The 17884-nt window shown below is 43.5% G+C and overlaps 2 protein-coding genes and 2 non-coding genes across 9 annotated transcripts in view; 1 reads left to right on the top strand and 3 right to left on the bottom strand.

The window, feature by feature from the left end:
• The window catches only part of Sh3d19 (SH3 domain containing 19), a 123935-nt gene extending 117511 nt beyond the window's left edge, over positions 1-6424 (top strand). For all 6 annotated transcript variants that reach the window (XM_070022195.1, XM_070022194.1, XM_070022198.1 and 3 more), the window contains 3 exons: positions 1600-1786; positions 2803-2900; positions 4217-6424. In XM_070022195.1, coding sequence (XP_069878296.1) covers positions 1600-1786; positions 2803-2900; positions 4217-4333 — 402 coding nt within the window. In that variant the 3' untranslated portion in view covers positions 4334-6424. The remainder of the gene's footprint in view (positions 1-1599; positions 1787-2802; positions 2901-4216) is intronic.
• A 5678-nt stretch (positions 6425-12102) lies between these two features.
• Positions 12103-17118, bottom strand: Rps3a (ribosomal protein S3A). The gene is made up of 6 exons (XM_070022193.1): positions 16956-17118; positions 16317-16420; positions 15792-15979; positions 13279-13487; positions 12408-12517; positions 12103-12267 (listed from the first exon to the last, which is right to left on the bottom strand). Exons 1-6 carry the CDS (start codon positions 17015-17017, stop codon positions 12146-12148), a joined length of 795 nt encoding a protein of 264 aa, XP_069878294.1. The 5' UTR covers positions 17018-17118; the 3' UTR covers positions 12103-12145.
• On the bottom strand, positions 12737-12804 carry LOC138827066 (small nucleolar RNA SNORD73). Its single transcript, XR_011371939.1, has one exon. It is a non-coding gene; the product is annotated as a small nucleolar RNA SNORD73 (small nucleolar RNA).
• On the bottom strand, positions 15289-15361 carry LOC138827065 (small nucleolar RNA SNORD73). The gene has a single exon (XR_011371938.1). It is a non-coding gene; the product is annotated as a small nucleolar RNA SNORD73 (small nucleolar RNA).
• Positions 17119-17884: the final 766 nt, after the last annotated feature.

Genomic DNA, 17884 nt, shown 5'->3' with positions numbered 1-17884 from the left:
GAAGAATCTATGTCATGTGCCTCAGAAGTGGCAGAGCTGGGCCTGGAGCCCCGCTTTGCTTAGTCTTCTTGTCCAAATGTGGCAGGTTGCTTCTTTAGAGAGCAGAAATTTCTGCTAATGTTTGGGGGTTAAAAAAAAAATGTAGGGGCTGAGAATGTGGCTTAGTGGTAGAGTGCTTGCCTAGCATGCATGAAGCCCTGGGTTTGACCCCTCAGTACCACATGCACAGAAAAAGCCAGAAGTGGCACCCTGGCTCAAGTGGTAGAGCAGTAGCCTTGAGCACAGAGAAGCCCAGGGACAGAGCCCAGACCTGAGTTCAAGCCCCAGGACCGGCAAGAAAAAAAAGTAAGAGTGTGTGTGTGTGTGTGTGTGTGTGAGTGTGTGTGTGTGTGTGTGTGTGTGTGTGTGTGTGTGTGTGTGTGTGTGTGTGTGTGTGTATCACATTCCTGTTAAGTTGGGTTCCAGTGGCTTACACCTATAATCGTAATTACTCAGGAGACTGAGAGCTGAGGATCACAGTTCAAAGTCAGCCCAGGCAGAATAGTCCTTGTGGTTCCTATCTCCAGTTAACCAGCAAGAAGCTGAAAAGTTCTATAGGAGAAGTGTACTCTCATAGAGTTAAATATATATTGTTTTTGTTTGTTTCTTTGATTTAGTATGAGTGAGTGCCCTCTACACTGGAATCTGATAGTCTCTAAGCCAAGTAAAGACCCAGAAACTTAACAGGCTATCCATTCTGATCCTGATTTAGGTAAAGAAAAACTTCACTGAAAATTAGCTACTTTATCAGAATTCTCTCATCGTTTATACTATACATAAATATTTTATGCCTTGACCTAATTTTTAATGTAATTAACCTCATAGATCACAATAAAGAAATGTGTTTTGCTTAAGTGTTATGTATTTTATAAAACCAGCAAAGCCACAAATTCTATCACATTTGTCATTTAAGATTACATTTTAAGAAAAGAAGTTATTAGAAACTCTTTCTGAAACTTGATAGCAACGTAAAGTATTAGCTAATTTAAAGAAGACTTCAAGCTTTGAAATCCTATAACCCTTTAGCTTTTATTCTTCATTGGTTTTTTTTAAGCTTTGTAGAACTCAGTTTGACATTTTAAAAACCTCCCAATTTGATGGGCACTGGTAGCTTAATACCTGTAATCCTAGATACTCTGGAGACTCAGATCTGAGGATCATGATTTGAAGCCAGCCCAGGCAGGAAAATCTGAGACTCTTATCTCTAAATAACCACTAAAACACAGAAGTGGAGTTTTGGCTCAAGTGGTACAGCATTAATTTGAGCAAAAAAGCTCAAATGGGGCTGGGAAGGTGGCTCAGTGGTAGAGTGCTTGCCTTGCATGCATGAGGCCCTGGGTTCGATTCCTCAGCACCACAGCAGAAAAAGCTGGAAGTGGCGCTATGGCTCTAGTTGTAGAGCGCTAGCCTTGAGCTGGAGAGCTGAGGGTGACAGCGCTCAGGCCCAGAGTTCAGGCCCCACGACTGGCAGAAAAAAAAGCTAAGGGATGATGCCCAGGCTCTGAGTTCAAGTCCTCCTCCACCAAGGGAAAAAAAACAAACACTTCCCATTTCTTACAGGATAACAATCTCTCTGAAGAATGGTGCAAAGCTCTCCACAGTTTTACCGCTGAGACCAGTGATGACTTGGCCTTCCAACGTGGGGACCGGATTCTGATCCTGGAGCGTCTGGATGCCGACTGGTACCGGGGCCGGCTGCACGACAGGGAGGGAATCTTTCCGGCAGTCTTTGTGCAGCGCTGTGCAGGTATGACAACTCTTGAGATGCCACCTGCTTTGAGCCCTTGTAATCCGTCTGGGCATGTCTCACTGAAGCTAGTTGTCTACAGTGGAAAGAGTTAATTCATAAATTCATACACTAATTTGTGATAGTTATGGGGAAAAAAGATTGAAAATGCTTTCACTAAATAATGGCTAATTTTCTCTATTAAATATACTTTGTGTGTAGATATATTTTTTTAAGTTTAATTGTGTGTGTGTGTATGTGTGCTAGTTAAAGTTTAATTTTGTGTGTGTGTTTGTGTGCTGGTTAAAGTTTAATTTTTTGTGTGTGTTTGTGTGCTGGTCTTGAGGCTTGAACTTGGGGCCTGGATGCAGTCCCTGAGCTTTTGTGCTCAAGGCTAGTGCTCTACCACTTGAACCACAGCTCCACTTCTGGTTTTTTTTGGTTGGTTAATTGGACATAAGAGTCTCATGGACTTTCCTGCCCAGGCTGGCTTCAAGCTGCAATCCTCAGATCTCAGTCTCCTGAGTAGCTAGGATTAGAGGTATGAGCCACTAGCACCTGATTTGTGTGTGTGTGTCTGTGTGTGTGTAAAATGTGTGTGTGTGTGTGTGTGTGTGTGTGTGTGTGTGTGTGTGTGTGTGTGTGTGTGTGTGTATATAAGTGCTGAGAACATCTTTTATCTTTCACTGTTTTGAGAGTGACCAGGGTAGATCTTAGAACGTTTTGTGTTTTAGGCCATGATCTTTCTTTTTTTTTTTTTTTGGTCAGTCGCGGGGCTTGAACTCTGGGCCTGGGCACTGTCCCTCAGCTCTTCAGCTCAAGGCCAGCGCTCTACCACTTGAGCTACAGCGCCACTTCCGGTTTTCTGGTGGTTTATTGGAGATAGGAGTCTCACGGTCTCTCCTGCCCGGGCTGGCTTTGAACCGCGATCCTCAGATCTCAGCCTCCTGAGTAGCTAGGATTACAGGCGTGAGCCACCAGCGCCCGGCTTTAGGCCATGATCTTTCTGTATATTTGGGTTTGGGGTGTCTTTACAGCTGAGGCAAAAACCGTGTGTACCACAGGACTGAAGGGGAGGAAGGCCAAAGCCTTGTATGACTTCCATGGAGAGAATGAAGATGAGCTCTCCTTCAAGGTCAGTGTTCCTGCCCTAAGCACTAAAAACATACACATTGAGATTGACAAGACTTTGTCTTACATTGAAGTGTAGAATGTTTGAGAGTTCGAGTTGAATGAAGAGATGCAAAGCCTAGTCTGAGAGTGGAGTGGTCAGGAATGCAAGTACCAGCATCGAATTAGATTTTAATCCCGGTTTTACTACTAATTACACATATAACTGGGGCAAAGTTTCCTAATCTACCTGAACACCAGTTTCCTTTTTGTGCCCCTGTTTTGGTATTACTGAGGAGTTGAACTTAGGGCCTTGTGCTTGGTGGGCAGGTCCTCTACCACTTGAGCAATGCTCCCAAGCCCTGTTTATTTATTTTTCAGGTAGAGTCTCATATGTTTCACTAGGGTAAGTTTCAGACCACCAATGAATGCCACCTAGCACTGGGATTACAGGCATGAGCCACCAAATCCAACCTGTTTCCTGTTCTTTAAAATAAACAAACTTACAGAAAGATACCCTCTAAATACTGTCATTAATAACAGTATCTATCTGTGAAATTGTTTAATTCCTACATTGCTTTAATTCCTATAAAGTGCATAGAACAGGACAAAGGCTTTACCCTCTCACCACCATGTTTACTTATATGGTACCATCAGTGAGCTTGTGCAAATTATCATGAGTTGACAGCTCAGGTTTTTTTGTCCCTTCCACTGGCTTATTTGTCTTCTTATTCAAGAATCCGACCTTTATTTACAATGACACAATACATGGTAAGTAAATGCACATTAAAGGGAAGTGTGCATGTACATGTGTGAACACGTATACGTGTTGTACACATGTAAGTACTAGTGTGAGATCTTGAACACAAGGCCTCAAATCCTTGCTCAGCTTTTTCAGTCATGACTGGCACTTACCACTTGAGTCATGTCACTCGGGTCTGGCATTTTTGCTAATTGGAGATGGACTCTTGATGTCTTTCTGTCCCAGCTGGCTTCAAACTGTGATCTTCAGTTCTCAGCCTCCCAAGTAGGGTAGCTAGGATTATAGGTCTGAGCCATATGCCACTGGGCTTTTAGTCTCACATATTGTTATTTATTTAACAGAATCTTTATAGGGGTGGTGGTGAACTAGGGAGGTATAACATATAACCAGGACAAGTTACATCCCACAAAGCAACAGAGTGCAAGGACAGAGGTATGAAGCAGCAGGAAGTGTCTCATCTCCTCCTCTGCAAATTCAGATGCATGAATGTTATAAAGAGAAGATAGTTTATGCCGCTCTGGGCAGGCTGCACACCACGCTTGCACTCAACAGAAATCAACCAGTCTTTCTTCTCACAGGCTGGAGATATCATTACGGGGTTAGAGTCTGTGAATGAGGAGTGGATGAGTGGAGAACTGCTGGGGAAATCTGGGATATTTCCCAAAAACTACATTCAGTTCCTACACGTCGGCTAAAGATGAAGCTTGGCTGTTCCTGGACGTGAGAACCCACTCGAACTACCACGTTGACTATCAGATTTGTTTTTGCACTATCTTTTTTTTTTTTTTTTAAACAGAAAAGAGAAATATCTTAAGGTGTCCATGGTACAGAATTTTCTGGAAGCAGAAAAGTTCTCAACTTTGTAGTTAGCTTTCGTTCCCAGTGGAAATGTGTACGTGGAAACCATGCAGGAGGAATGTAGAAAGAAAACCTCTAATGGGGTTAGCAGGGCAGACGCAGCCTCCCCTGGGCAAGCGCAGGGCAACTGGCACAAAGGGAGGCTGAGCAGAAGTTGTACACGGACATCTGTTTTCATCAGCACATGTGAATTAACCATGCTTCTTCATTTTTCACTTTAGTTTAAAAAGAGGACGTTTGACATTCTACACGCTGTAACTATCAGGACATGGTTAGTAATCTAAATTTTATTTCTGTTGTTCAAATTAATCCTAATCGCTTGAGCACATTAGCCTTTAGTACGAGGGCAAACTCTTTCTTCAGAAGGGATAGTTCAGTACTGAACAGGAGCACTGGTAAATACATGGTGACGTCAGCAGACTCGCCAGATGCTCCCTATTTGTCCAAGGATTTGAAGGGTGTCAAAATGTGTTGTCATCTTAGTCAAAAGAACCAGAATCATCCCTGAAATGCCTTGCTAACACAACTAACCCTCACCTGTGTGCCAGACTACTTCTGTCTTCCATATATTCTTTATGTTAACAGGGTTATTATAAAGCACATTTTCTGAATCTGCAATCATTCCTTTGACAATTACTGGTACCCAAAGGAAAACTCATTTTCTTTGCATTCTCCCAGTAATCTATAAAAAGCTGTGTCTTGTTGTAGTGGAACAAATATGAATCACATATAGTATCTTAGAATACAGAGCTATTGTTAAGATGAAGAACAGTGACAACTCCCACAGCTCGTTTATTCAAAATGTAATCAGAAAGAAAAAAACTAAGACAACTAAAGGCTGGTACTTTTTTCTCCCCAGCTTGTCTCTGCATAATTATTAGAGAAAAGAAAAGGCCACTTTCCTGTCATCCGTTGTCATACATCCCAAGTTTAAGACAAAAGTGGTTCATTGCATAACTGGATTACAAGTTAGGGGCTAAAGCAAATAGGTTGAAGACAATCTTGCTAACAGAGCAATGGGATAGGATTACATTGGAAATGTAAAAAGCTTTCTTTGTTACTTTCTTCTGTTTTTGAGAAGAGTTTCGTATGCTGGACCACTTTTTCTTTTTCTTTTCTTTTTTTTACAGGTCCTGGGGTTTGAACTCAGGGCCTGAGCACTGTCCCTGAGCTTTTATGCTCAGGCTAGTATTCTACCACTTGAACCACTGCTCCATTTCCAGCTTTTTATGGTGTTTCAATTGAAGATAAGTCTCACAGATTTTCCTGCCCAGCTGGCTTGGAACTGTAATCCTCAGATCGCAGCCTCCTAAATAGCTAGGATTTCAGGCGTGAGCCACCTGCACCAAACTGCTAGACCACTTTTTAGATTGTTCCTTTCCCCATTTTCCAAAAAGCATGGCGGCCAGTGATCACACCATTATCAGAACACATCATGATGTTCCAAAAGGAAGCGATGTTGACTTAGTCTCTGACTAAAGTTCATCTCCCTAATAACATGTGACATTTGATTTTGGAGTATGAGGGCTGCATTTCTATGTGTTTTGAGTGAAAAGAAAGTATTAAAAATTTCACATTCCATTAAACTTTTCAAATTTCATTAAAATATAATCTCATAAAAAGGAATGATTAAAAGCATTATTCAAACTAAATTCTCATTTGCAGCAAGGTGTATCATAGCAGGAAGTGGTTAAGGATATAGAAGCAACATGATATATATATATATATATATATATATATATATATATATATAAATTATATCTTTGCCTGTATAATTTTAATTGGAGATTCTGAAAACCTGTCTTTAATGGAGAATTATTGGAGAAAAAAGATCCCCCCCTTAATTGTTGGCCTTCAGCAAACAGAATAATAAGTGCAATACTTGTAAATCTACTTGACACTATAATAAACTGAACTGAGCTTTTCAAGTCTCTTTCTCAGACTAAATTTTTGAGAATGTGTGTGGTATATTTTGTCTCCAGTTCTTTGCATCATATAAGATGTAAGTGTGGATGGATGAATGGATGTGATGTCTTTTACATACAGCAATATAATCGAGTCACTCAATCTTTCCTTGTTGACCAAAAGAAAAAAATCTATTGTAACAAAATTCACAGTTTTATGTCATTTCAGTCTATTGTACTTTGTTTTTTGCTTTCTATTTATTTCCCCTTCAACTGATAGAAAGCAAAAATGTTAGCTGGGTGCCAGTGGCTCACGCCTGTAATCCTAGCTACTCAGGAGGTTGAGATCTGAGGATCAGGGTTCAAAGCCAGCCTGGGCAGGAAAGTCTGTGAGACTCTTATTTCCAATTAACCATCAGAAAACTGAAAGTGGTGCTGTGGCTCAAGTGGTAGAGACCTCACCTTAGCTAAAGAGCTGAGGGACAGTGCCCAGGCCCAGAGTTCAAGACCTACAACCAACCAAAAGAAGAGAAAAGAAAGAAACCCAAAATGTCCCCAATAGGTTTCTGTGTGTACTGTCTCAGAGGAAGAAATAGGAATGGTTGTTTCTTCCATGAATTTAAGATGAAAACATAATAGTGTTAATCTTTATCAGTCAGCTTTTTAATTTCTTTAAACATAAATACTTGACATTTTAAGCTGTTAGATTTACTTTGGCTCGTGGTTCTAAGTTATCCAGCCCCAGGTCAACTGGCTGTACCACTTTTGACTGAAACAAGGCAGAACAACATGACAGGGTGACAGAGTAGAGCTGCACACCTCATGGCAGCCAGGAAGAAGAGGGAGGAAGGGGGAGGGGCAAAGGAAGTAAAAAGGAAGGAGTGAGGGCCAGAAGAAGGAAGGAAGGGGGGGGGCGGGCTAAGAACACTGCCTTCTTCTAGGCAAGCCCCAAGCCCTCTTAGCCCGTTCAGCTAAAAGCTACCAGTGAATTGATGAGTTAATCTACATGATCAAATTACCTGTCAATAGCACCACCTGCTGGGGACCAAGCCTCCAACACAATAGCCTTCTGGGGACATTTCATATCTAAACCACATTATTTAAATCTCAAGTTATAAATCACAAAATCATTTTTGTTAGGTTGAAACTGGAGAAGACATTTATTTTCCTCGGAACACCAAAAGACAGCCTATCTCTTAAATATGTCCTTTATTGAAACAGCTGGAGGAGCAATATATCTTTGTACTTATGGAAATCACAGGTTTGGAGATAATCTGAAAAAAAATCAATATATTAAAATGTATTCTTTTTTTTTGTTTTTTTGTTTTTTTTTTGGTCCAGTCGTGGGGCCTGAACTCTGGGCCTGGGCGCTGTCCCTCAGCTCTTCAGCTCAAGGCTAGCGCTCTACCACTTGAGCCACAGTGCCACTTCTGGCTTTTTTCTTTTTGCTTATGTGGTTCTGAGGAATCGAACCCAGGGCCTCAGGCATGCAAGGCAAGCGCTCTACCACTGAGCCAACTTCCCAGCCCTTAAAATGTATTCTTAACTGGCATTAAAATATTTTTCTAGGGGCTGGGAAGGTGGCTAAGTGGTAGAGTGCTCGCCTTGCATGCATGAGGCCCTGTGTTCGATTCCTCAGTACCACATAAGCAGAAAAAGCCAGAAGTGGACACTGTGGCTCAAGTGGTAGTGCTAGCCTTGAGCTGGAGTTGAGGGACAGCGCCCAGGCCAAGTTCAGGCTCCACAACCAACCAAAAAAAATTTTTTTTCGAATGGATTTATAATCAGTACTCTTAGCAGTCATTGTTTAGCTTTTATTTAGTCTCTTAAGCATATTTGATACGTATACCTGAGAAAATAGTGATAGACATATAACATCACTTTGATATCATTAATGGTTTATTCCTTTTAATTAATGCTAAAAGCACATGGGCCATGTGATTCATGATTCAGTGCTGTTCTGAATGCCTTTGAATGAATTTGTGAGTAGTGAATCTTTTTTAGAACTAATGGGAAGTCAGTTTCTAACCTATGCCTTTTTACTTAATTATGGAAGGAAAAAAAGGTCAGTCTCACTCAGAACACCACCACCATCTAGGGGCCTCTTCCTTAATTGCAGGCTCTTCCTGTGATACCATTGGAGACCAGAGCTCACTCAGCCTGCAGAGGTTAAATGATTTTTGTCTAATATGTACTAGCAAGAATCCAAAGTAAAACTTGGCTCTACTGAGGTCCGATTCAATGTTATGTCCACTTGTTATGCTAAAATGGTACATTTCTCAACAGTTACACCTGTGGTTCTGGTAAGTCTTACTGGCTTGTAAAAAGTTGCATCTTTTACAGTTCTCAACTTTTAAAAAGTTGCTCAGAACACCTAGAATCCCAGTACTCAGGAGATAGAGACAGAATTGCGAGTTCAAGGCCAGCCTGAGCTACAGATCAATTATGTTGATTTTACCTAGAGCTCTAATGTGAGCTGAATGGCTAATGCAGTTTCCTTTTTTCCATTGCTGTTAAATGGGGAATAACCAAATACTTGGAACATCACATCTTATAAAATTTGTCAGAAAGGCTGAGCTTTTTGGTAACCAGCAAGCTATCTGAAACCAATGAGTCTGGGACAAATTCTGGATGTTTTTGAAGAAACTGTAATATTGTATTTAAATGTTAAAAATTGGGCAACAATTCAGTATTTTTAGGAGACAATGATTCCATTCAGAAAGTAATGTCACCTACTGGTTTATTTACTTTGAACAAGAATTGACAAGGGGTTGGGAAGGGTGGCTTAGTGGTAGTCCTTGACTTACATGCATGAGGCCCTAGGTTCGTATTCCTCAGCACCACATGAACAGAAAAGGCTGGTACTGGGGCTGTGGCTCAAGTGGTAGAGCGCTAGTCTTGGGACAGCACCCAGGCCAAGTTCAGGCCCCATGACCAATGACAACAAAAAAAATTGACGAATCATCTTTTTGGTTTTCCTAACCAGGGCTCTAGGTACCAAAGCCTGCCTCAGACTTGTGATCCTCCTGCCTCCACTTTGCATGCTAGTACAGGTATGTACCATCACACCTGTGACCAGCAGGCAACATACAAAATACTGACCTGTATTTTTTTTCTTTACACTTAAAGGGAACAGGCCAGGCATGACAATATGTGCCTATTAGTTCCAGGTACTCATCATGGTGGGAATGCATGGGAGGAGAAACTTCACCTCATGGCACCTGGGAGGCAAAGAGAACTTGCCCAGGGTGCCAGTCTCTCCCTCGAGGGAATGCCCAGTGACCTAACTCCCTCTAACTATGCACCACTGCTTAAAGATTCTACCATTTCAGCTGGACATGGTGGGATCCTACCAGTCATGCTAGCTACTCTGGAAGCTTGAATTGGAAGAATCAAGGTTCAAGTTCAGCCTGAACCAAAACTGTTTACAAGACCTCAGTTGAAAGTCTAGAACGGTTGTGCATGCCTGTGATCCCAGCTGTGCAGGAAGCATATTAGGAGGCCCATGGTATAAGACAGCTCAGGAGAAACGTGAAACTATAATCTAAGGGCTGAGGTAGGTCTAATGTCCATCCACGCCTTAGTACATGGGTTTCAGGTTGTATTTCAGATCCAAAGTATACCAACATTCAACAGATAATCACTCATTAAACTGGTGTGATTAGATACTTAACAATAAAGTTGTTTGTAGGTGTGCTAGGATTCTGATTTTTTTTTTTTTGTCGGTCATGGGTCTTGAATTCTGGGCTTGGGCACTATCCCTCAGCTCAAGGCAAGCGCTCTACCACTTGAGCTACAGCGACGCTTCTGGTTTTCTAGTGGCTTATTGGAGTCTGTTTCCTGCCAGGGCTGGCTTTGAACCGTGATCTTCAGATCTCAGCCTCTTGAGTAGCTAGGATTACAGGTGTGAGCCACCAGTGCCCAATTCTGATTCTTTGTAAAAGTTTTGAAGATCGCAGTAGTCCTCATGCTGGTACTGTTGGGAGGTGATAGAACTTTAGGAGTAAGTCATGGGGGAAAGAGGGCCTTCACAGGGGACACTGGGATTCTGGCCTCTGCCCCTTTTTTGCTTCTTGGTTCCCCAGGTGCACACTCTTCACACACAATCCTGCTGTGATATACTGTGCCACCACCCCAATCCCACAGGTAACCAGCTAAGTGAAGTCATAGGCCAACACAAACCTTTCCTCCATGGAAGGTAGTTACCCCCCAGTACTTTGTCAGTGACAGAAAGCTGACCAACACGACACATGCTGATAATTAGGGCAGATGTAATGCTTGATGTTGTACCCAACTTGCAAGTTAAAACCTCAGCCTGCCAGTTTTGTGGATGCTACCAGTAGATGTAAAACTTTTGCATCAGAAAAAGAACTTCTATTGCTCAATAGCTGGGTTTCATGATCGTGCATGTCAGCTTCTCATGCCAATATCCAAGATGACACAAAGGGCTGTCATGTAGTAGGTTGTCTCACAGAACACTTAAGATTTACTGTCTCCATAGCAAGTGGAAAAAACCTGTTTTTCCAGGAGGAAACATTACAGCAGCCTCAAGGTTGTTCACAAGGATATAAACCAGGTTCAGAGAGCAGAGATGCACTGTTGGAATACTGGTCAAGGCCCAGGAGGGCCACCAGGCTGTGGCAGACTGCCGTTGGCCAAGACTGAACATTGACATGAGCTTGGGACACTGGTGGTTACTCCAATTAATGAGACTGAAACCCCATCCACCCAATTCCTGCAGCACTAATCACAATGCTCTCCAGGGCCCCAGACTTCAGGTAGGCCCTAGGAGCCCCCTAGGTCTTCTTTCAGGAAGCCAAGGGTATTCACTGTAAACCTATCCCTGTCACACGGAGTCTAAACTTATCTAGGACTTGATGTCATTGCCCTTAGATAGGCAAAAAGGAAACTCATATTAATAGATAGCTCAGTCTGTTTTTTCCTCAAGCAAAAGCATTACCTTAAGGGAAACCACTTTTGTTCAAGGTTCACTGTTAAACGGGTTTGTAGCATCACCATGTTGGGGGACAGATGGGGGTGAAGTTTCCGTTGCTGTCACACCAGAGGCCACTCATATGACAAAAGCACTGTACTAGCCAGACTAGATCCAATCCAATCACACTGGTGCTAGTGACTATATTCACATTTGGGAGCTACTACTATTGGGAATTGAGTGATGAAAATATACTCGGTAGCAGATGCCTATATTAAGACCAATAACCACTTTTCTCTAAATTCAGCTTCAGAACAAGTGTCTGACAGTAAATTTAAATTATCTACTGACTGCATCACATAGTTGACATAGCTACTCAGGAGACTGAGATCTATGGATCAAGGTTCAAAAAGCCAGCCTAGTTAGCAAGTGGTATGGCTTGAACGTTAAGAACTCTGGCCTTGAGCAAAAAGTCAAGCAAGAGCCCAAGACCCTACTACTAGAACAAAAACAACCCAAAAAAAATCCTCTCTAGGCATGTGGCAGAGACTCACACCTGCAATTCCCTGCCTGCTCAGGAAGGTGAGATCTGAGGACAGTGATTCAAAGCTAGCTTGGACAGGCAAGTCCATGAGACAAAAAGCCTAAGTAGAACTGTGGCTAGCAAGGCACTAGCCTTGAGCAAAAGGGCTCAGAAGTTCACCAGGTCTTATCAAGTCAGACTGGTTCACCAACTTGCCAGGCTTAAAAAGTGTTGAGATGCAAACCATCACAAATAAGCCTTTTATTTGTCACTATTAAAACTCTGGATTTTAAACAGATTCTTGGACTGGTGGTTCGTATCCATCAGCTCGCTCGACTTTAGCACCAGTCTCGTCACCAGTAGCTTTTCCAGAACTACCACCTTCACCATGGAGCTCCATGAGTTTTCCCACTAAAAGAAAAATAAACCTTGTTATGGGCTATCACATCTTAAAACAATGGTCTTCAAGACTACATTTGCAAGACAGAAGTGGGAAGTTATTCGGTCATTAGGTCCCACAATTTTTAAGAATCCTATGGCGTCTCACTTACATTCAAACTTGGGCTTCTTCAGCATTTTTACTTTTCTAACGAAGACATCATGAAGTGGATAAATAGACTGGCAAGCCTTTTCTATGTCTTTCCCAATGCTGTCTGGAATCCTGCAAACCATCAGCAATAGTAGGTTAAAAGGGGGAGAAAAAAGGCCTGGCTTGTCTCATATTGAAAGACAACATAAAGAACACTTCATTTAATCAACAGATACCCAAATATAAGACTACTGCCCCTTTATAGGTATAGCAAAACTGGTGTCTCAGCCTTTAGGGTCAAGTCACACTTTTTCTATTAACCTCTTTTCATCCATTTGTACACTGCATGGGAACATCAGAAAAATGTTAAGTTATCACTGAGTATCATCTGGGACCGAAACATTTTTTCATCATGTATCCCCAACACAGTATTAATTGTGGAAGGTTTTTTTTATCTATTCAATGTACTTTCTAATTTTGTTGCCTAAATACCTGTCATTCAAACCTTAACTACTGTGAGATAATTTCAACCAAAAAGTAAATTCTGCCACCATTCACTAAGCATGTAAACTTGTAAAAAGTGCACCTGTGGCTCACACCTATAATCCTAACTACTCAGGAGGCTGAGATCTGAGGATCAAAGTTCTAAGCCAGCCTGGGCAGGAAAGTGTGAGAATACTATCTCCACTTAACCACCAGAAAACCAAAAGTGGTGCTGTGGCTCCAAGTGGTAGAACACTTGTCTTGAGCAAAAAAGCTCTGAGACAGCACCCAGGCCAAGTTAAAGCTCCTCAACCAACATAAAAATAAAGAGACTTATAATACTGAATTTTTAAAAAGGAGGTAAAATCCCACCTGCCTAATATTTGGGATTGTAAGAGAAAAGCACTTACAATTTATTAACTACTTCTTTCAAGTCATTTGTCTGTACTTCTCGGGTCATGATTTCCATCATCTTCTTCCGGATTTGGCGGACCTGCTGATGCTGAGCATAGGAGGTCTTGCGGATCTGATTGTTCCGTTTTTTAGTGAAACCAACACAGAACAGACGAAGCAAATAACCATCTGTAGTCTTGACATCAACATGAGCTTCAATCATGGTCTAGAGGAAAGAAAAGATACTCAGATACAAAAGGTTTGAAGCATTACCAGTTCTCATCTCTCAAATCCTAATATAAAGAAGCTGGAGTGTCTGGGTGCTGGTTAATCACGCTGAGACCAGAGGATTGCGATTCAAAACCAGCCCAGGCAGAAAAGTCCAGAAGACTCATCTACAATAAACAAACAGGCTGGAAGTGGTACAACACTAGCTTTGACAGAAAAAGCAAAGTGAGAGCTTGAAGCCCTGAGTTCAAGCCCCAGTACTGGTATGCACTTGTGCACATGTACACGCACACACACAAGCTGTAGTGTCCAATACATATTGGTCAAGTCTGATATAGCTTATTTATAGAATTTTGAGTTTTGCAAGACACCTTCAAGTCTTCCATACCCAACTAAAGAAATATAAAGACTTCAACTCTTTTAATCCTACTATTGTCCAACTGTACCAACACTTAGATAATTTGGATATGTTAATCCTCAGTAGTCTACCCCCATGTTAACTATTGAAGAGCTAAGTTCTTAAGATGACTATATGGACATCAACAGTAAAAGTTTCTTTTAAAAAGCTGCTGGGATGCCGGGCGGTGGCTCACGCCTGTAATCCTAGCTACTCAGGAGGCTGATATCTGAAGATCTCGGTTCAAAGCCAGCCCGGGCAGGAGAGACCGTGAGACTCCTATCTCCAATAAACCACCAGAAAACCGGAAGTGGCGCTGTAGCTCAAGTGGTAGAGCGCTCGCCTTGAGCTGAAGAGCTGAGGGACAACGCTCAGGCCCAGAGTTCAAGTCCCACGACCGACAAAATAAATAAATAAATAAATAAAAAGCTGCTGGGCGCCGGTGGTTCACGCCTGTTAATCCTAGCTACTCAGGAGGCTGAGATCTGAGAATCGCGGTTCAAAGCCAGCTCCGGCAGGAAAGACCGAGACTCCTATCTCCAATAAACCACTAGAAAACAGGAAGTGGCACTGTACCTCAAGTGGTAGAGCGCTTGCCTTGAGCTGAAGAGCTGAGGGACAGCGCCCAGGCCCAGAGTTCAAGCCCCATGACCGACAAAAAAAGCCACCGAACCCAAAAAAAAGTATTCTGGGGGGCTGGGAAGGTAGCTGAGTGGTAGAGTGCTTGCCTTGCATGCTTGAGGCCCTGGGTTCGATTCCTCAGCACCACATAAGCAGAAAAAAAAGCCGGAAGTGGCGCTGTGGCTGAAGTGGTAGAGTGCTAGCCTTGAGCTGAAGAGCTGAGGGACAGCGCCCAGGCCCAGAATTCAGGCCCAACGACCGGACCAAAAAAAATAAATAAAAACAGTAAAAAATAAAAAGTATTATGACCAAGTTAGGAAATTATTGCTATGCTAAACAACCAGATTGTTTTAAATATGTTATGTTCTAAACAAGATATACTAATGATTAAATACTTTCAACTAGTACATAATTAGAATCCGTAACTAGTGGTCCTATTATTGCCTAAATTTTAAGAAAGGCAATCTTAGGTATGGACAATAACTGACTTGCTTTCAATTTTACAAATTATAAACCTTAGTTCCAAAAAGAAAATACAATGCCCAGAACCACAAATACAGATCAATAAAATAGCCAGGGTTGACAATGTGGCTTTAGTGGCAGAGTGCTTACGCATACATGAAACCCTGGGTTTAATTCCTCAGTACCACATAAACAAGCAGCTTGGACAGTGCACAGACCGAGTTCAAGCCTCAGGACTGGGGGCGGGGGGGTGGGGGGTAGACACACACAAAAAAACCTAGCCAAACATTGCTAAATAGGCAATCATAAATCTTAAGGGAATGTCAGAAACAAATGTATTGGTATAATCAGTATGTATCATATGGGACCGAAACATTTTGTCATCATTCATTCCCGTACATAATACCCCAAAACTACAGGGTTAGCCAGATGGAAGAAAACCAATTTTCACCATCTCCTAAAATGACGGAGTGCTTTTATTTTATCCTCACAATTCTGCAGACACTCTTCCACCCATTTTACAGATAAAAGCAAGTTGGGTGACTTTTTGCCAAGGTACATAAGCCATAGACTTACACTATGCTCTATTGAAAGGCTAGCCTAGATACTCTGTTCATAACAAATATGCTCCAGAGTGTACAAAACCTAAAGCCAGCAAACTGGAATTTAACAGGAGACCTAAGTTTCATGAAAATGGGCTTTTCAAGGAAACAAAGTCCATCACCAGCCACAAATCACATCTGGTGACATGATACAACACCACACTATGCCACTGTGGGTCAAGCAGTTCACAGTATACTCTGATGCAGTTTTGGGTCTCACCTGCCACTTTTTGACCATGGAGCACATTTTGTCTCGGGTGAGATCCATGCCATGGAAGTTGGTCAGACAGTTCTTGCCCTGAACGTCCTCAGTAATTAGCTTGAATTTTCTAAATGCGACTTCGTCATTCTGCAGATCAGCAAGGCTCACTTCAAACACCCGACCCTTGAGGCCATCAGATGCGATTTCTACAAAACAAATGTTCACGCATTATCATTTGAGAGTAAAACAAAGTTAATGGCAGAACTGGATCCAGTTAATGGAAAATTGTAAAGACTTAACTTTGATTACCATAACCATTCAGACACTGAAGACTTTTGGCAGTATGTACCCGCTATGCATTTCCTTAGCAAACTGTCATGGCAGCTCTTAATTCTCCAAGCTCAGTGTAGAAAAGACAAGCACCACAGATGCCAAACACAAACCCAAATCAGCTGATGCCCACCACCACCACCACAGGATGCATTCTATAATATAACCCACATGCCCCAAAGTAAGAGAAACATTAGGTGTAAAGATACTCACTGGTTCCTTGAGTCCTCGTGACTAGTGTTTTCCCAATATTCCTTATATTGAACATGGCTGGTGCTTTCACATCATACCAATCCTTCTTAGAAAATGGATCAACCCTGGAGCGAGAGGAAAAAAGTGTCTCGTGTCACTGAAAACCGCGCACTGCCATGCTAAGTAGTGCCCCTCTCCAGCAAGACTCTAAGAAGCTAACTTGGCCTCTGCGTCCCGGAGAGGTGAGGGGCTCCGAGGTGAGCCAGCTCTGGCCACGGTCTCCGAGCACTGAGGGCGAAGGCGGCGTCCCACCCCGGCGGTCCTCCGCTTCCGATCGGACCCGTCGGCGGCTCACGCGGGGCGGCTGCGAGGCCCCGGGTTCCAGACACGGGGGTGCCGATCCCGGACGGCGACTTCCCGTTCCCGGTTTACGACGCCGGGGTGCGGAGGGGTCCCGCAGCCCGACCCACGCGCCGCGCCGCCCCGGGTAAGTTTGGGTAGCCGAGCCGCCGACAGGCCGCGGTCCGGGCGCCCCGCTCAGCTCCGGTCCGCTCAATCCGACTCGCATCCCCGCCATCCGGCTCGCCACGAGACCTGGAACCCGCCCGTTGTCTCCACCAGGACCCCAAAGAGCGGGGGTCCACGAAAGCCCCCACTTACACTTTCTTCTTGGCTCCCTTTTTGCCGCCTTTTGTAAGGCGCTTGTTCTTGCCTACCGCCATGGTGCTGGTCAGAGAGCCAAAAGGGCGGAAGTGCAACTCGCGCGAGAACTTAGGCGTAAGGGGCGGGGCGCGCTGCGTACGTGGTGAGCCCGACTCCTTCGCCTTTCCGCTTTCAAAGCTCTCGCGACAATAGACGAAGACGTCTTCCGACTAGTGTAGCTGAGACAGCGCCCCCGTGCGTGCGGAGGCCGCGCTGCGTGGACGCGGGCGCTGGAGCGGCGCAGCTCTGCAGGCCACGCCCTCTGCATCTCATTTAAAGCTGAGCTGGACAGGTGATTCCGAGCTGCTTCTTCAACAGGCCTTGAGCTTGGAAGTCAGGCAGCAGATCCAAGTCCAGATCTGCTCTCCACAGCCCTAGCCCTCCTAAGTTACAGGGCGGCCCTGATACCATCCGCCTCCTAAGCTTGTCTGTGGGCTTGAACAGCGGCGGGGAGGTTCGGCTTGGTGAGGCCTTGTGGCTGGTCTCCGGGATGCGTGGGGCGCTTGCATCGCCCTGCATTCCTTCCACCTCCAGTGGGGGAAAATCAAAGGGCGATGGGTAAGGAATCTGCAAAGTTCGATTTTTATAACTAGCCTTTTTTTTGCCCAAGGCTGGTGCTCTGCCACTTAGGCCACACTTCCACTTGCTGATGTTTGCTGGTTAATTGTAAACAAGAGTCATGAGTTTGTCCAATTTTGTTCTTAACTGTAGGGATTTTTGTCTTTGTTTTCCTTTGTTAGCTCTGTGTGTATGTGTGTGTGTGTGTGTGTGTGTGTGTCTGTCTGTCTGTCTTGGGGCTTTGACTCAGGGCCTTCACTGCTTTCCCTGAACCTTCTTTTGTTCAAAGTTAACACTCTACCACTGGAGCTCCACTTCTGGCTTTTTTA

Source organism: Dipodomys merriami, unplaced genomic scaffold (genome assembly GCF_024711535.1).
Source record: "Dipodomys merriami isolate MVZ:Mamm:240054 unplaced genomic scaffold, mDipMer1.0.p SCAF_15, whole genome shotgun sequence".
NCBI lineage: Eukaryota > Metazoa > Chordata > Mammalia > Rodentia > Heteromyidae > Dipodomys > Dipodomys merriami.
Note: the sequence above shows the minus strand (reverse complement) of the source record. Positions and strands in the feature narration are given on the sequence as shown.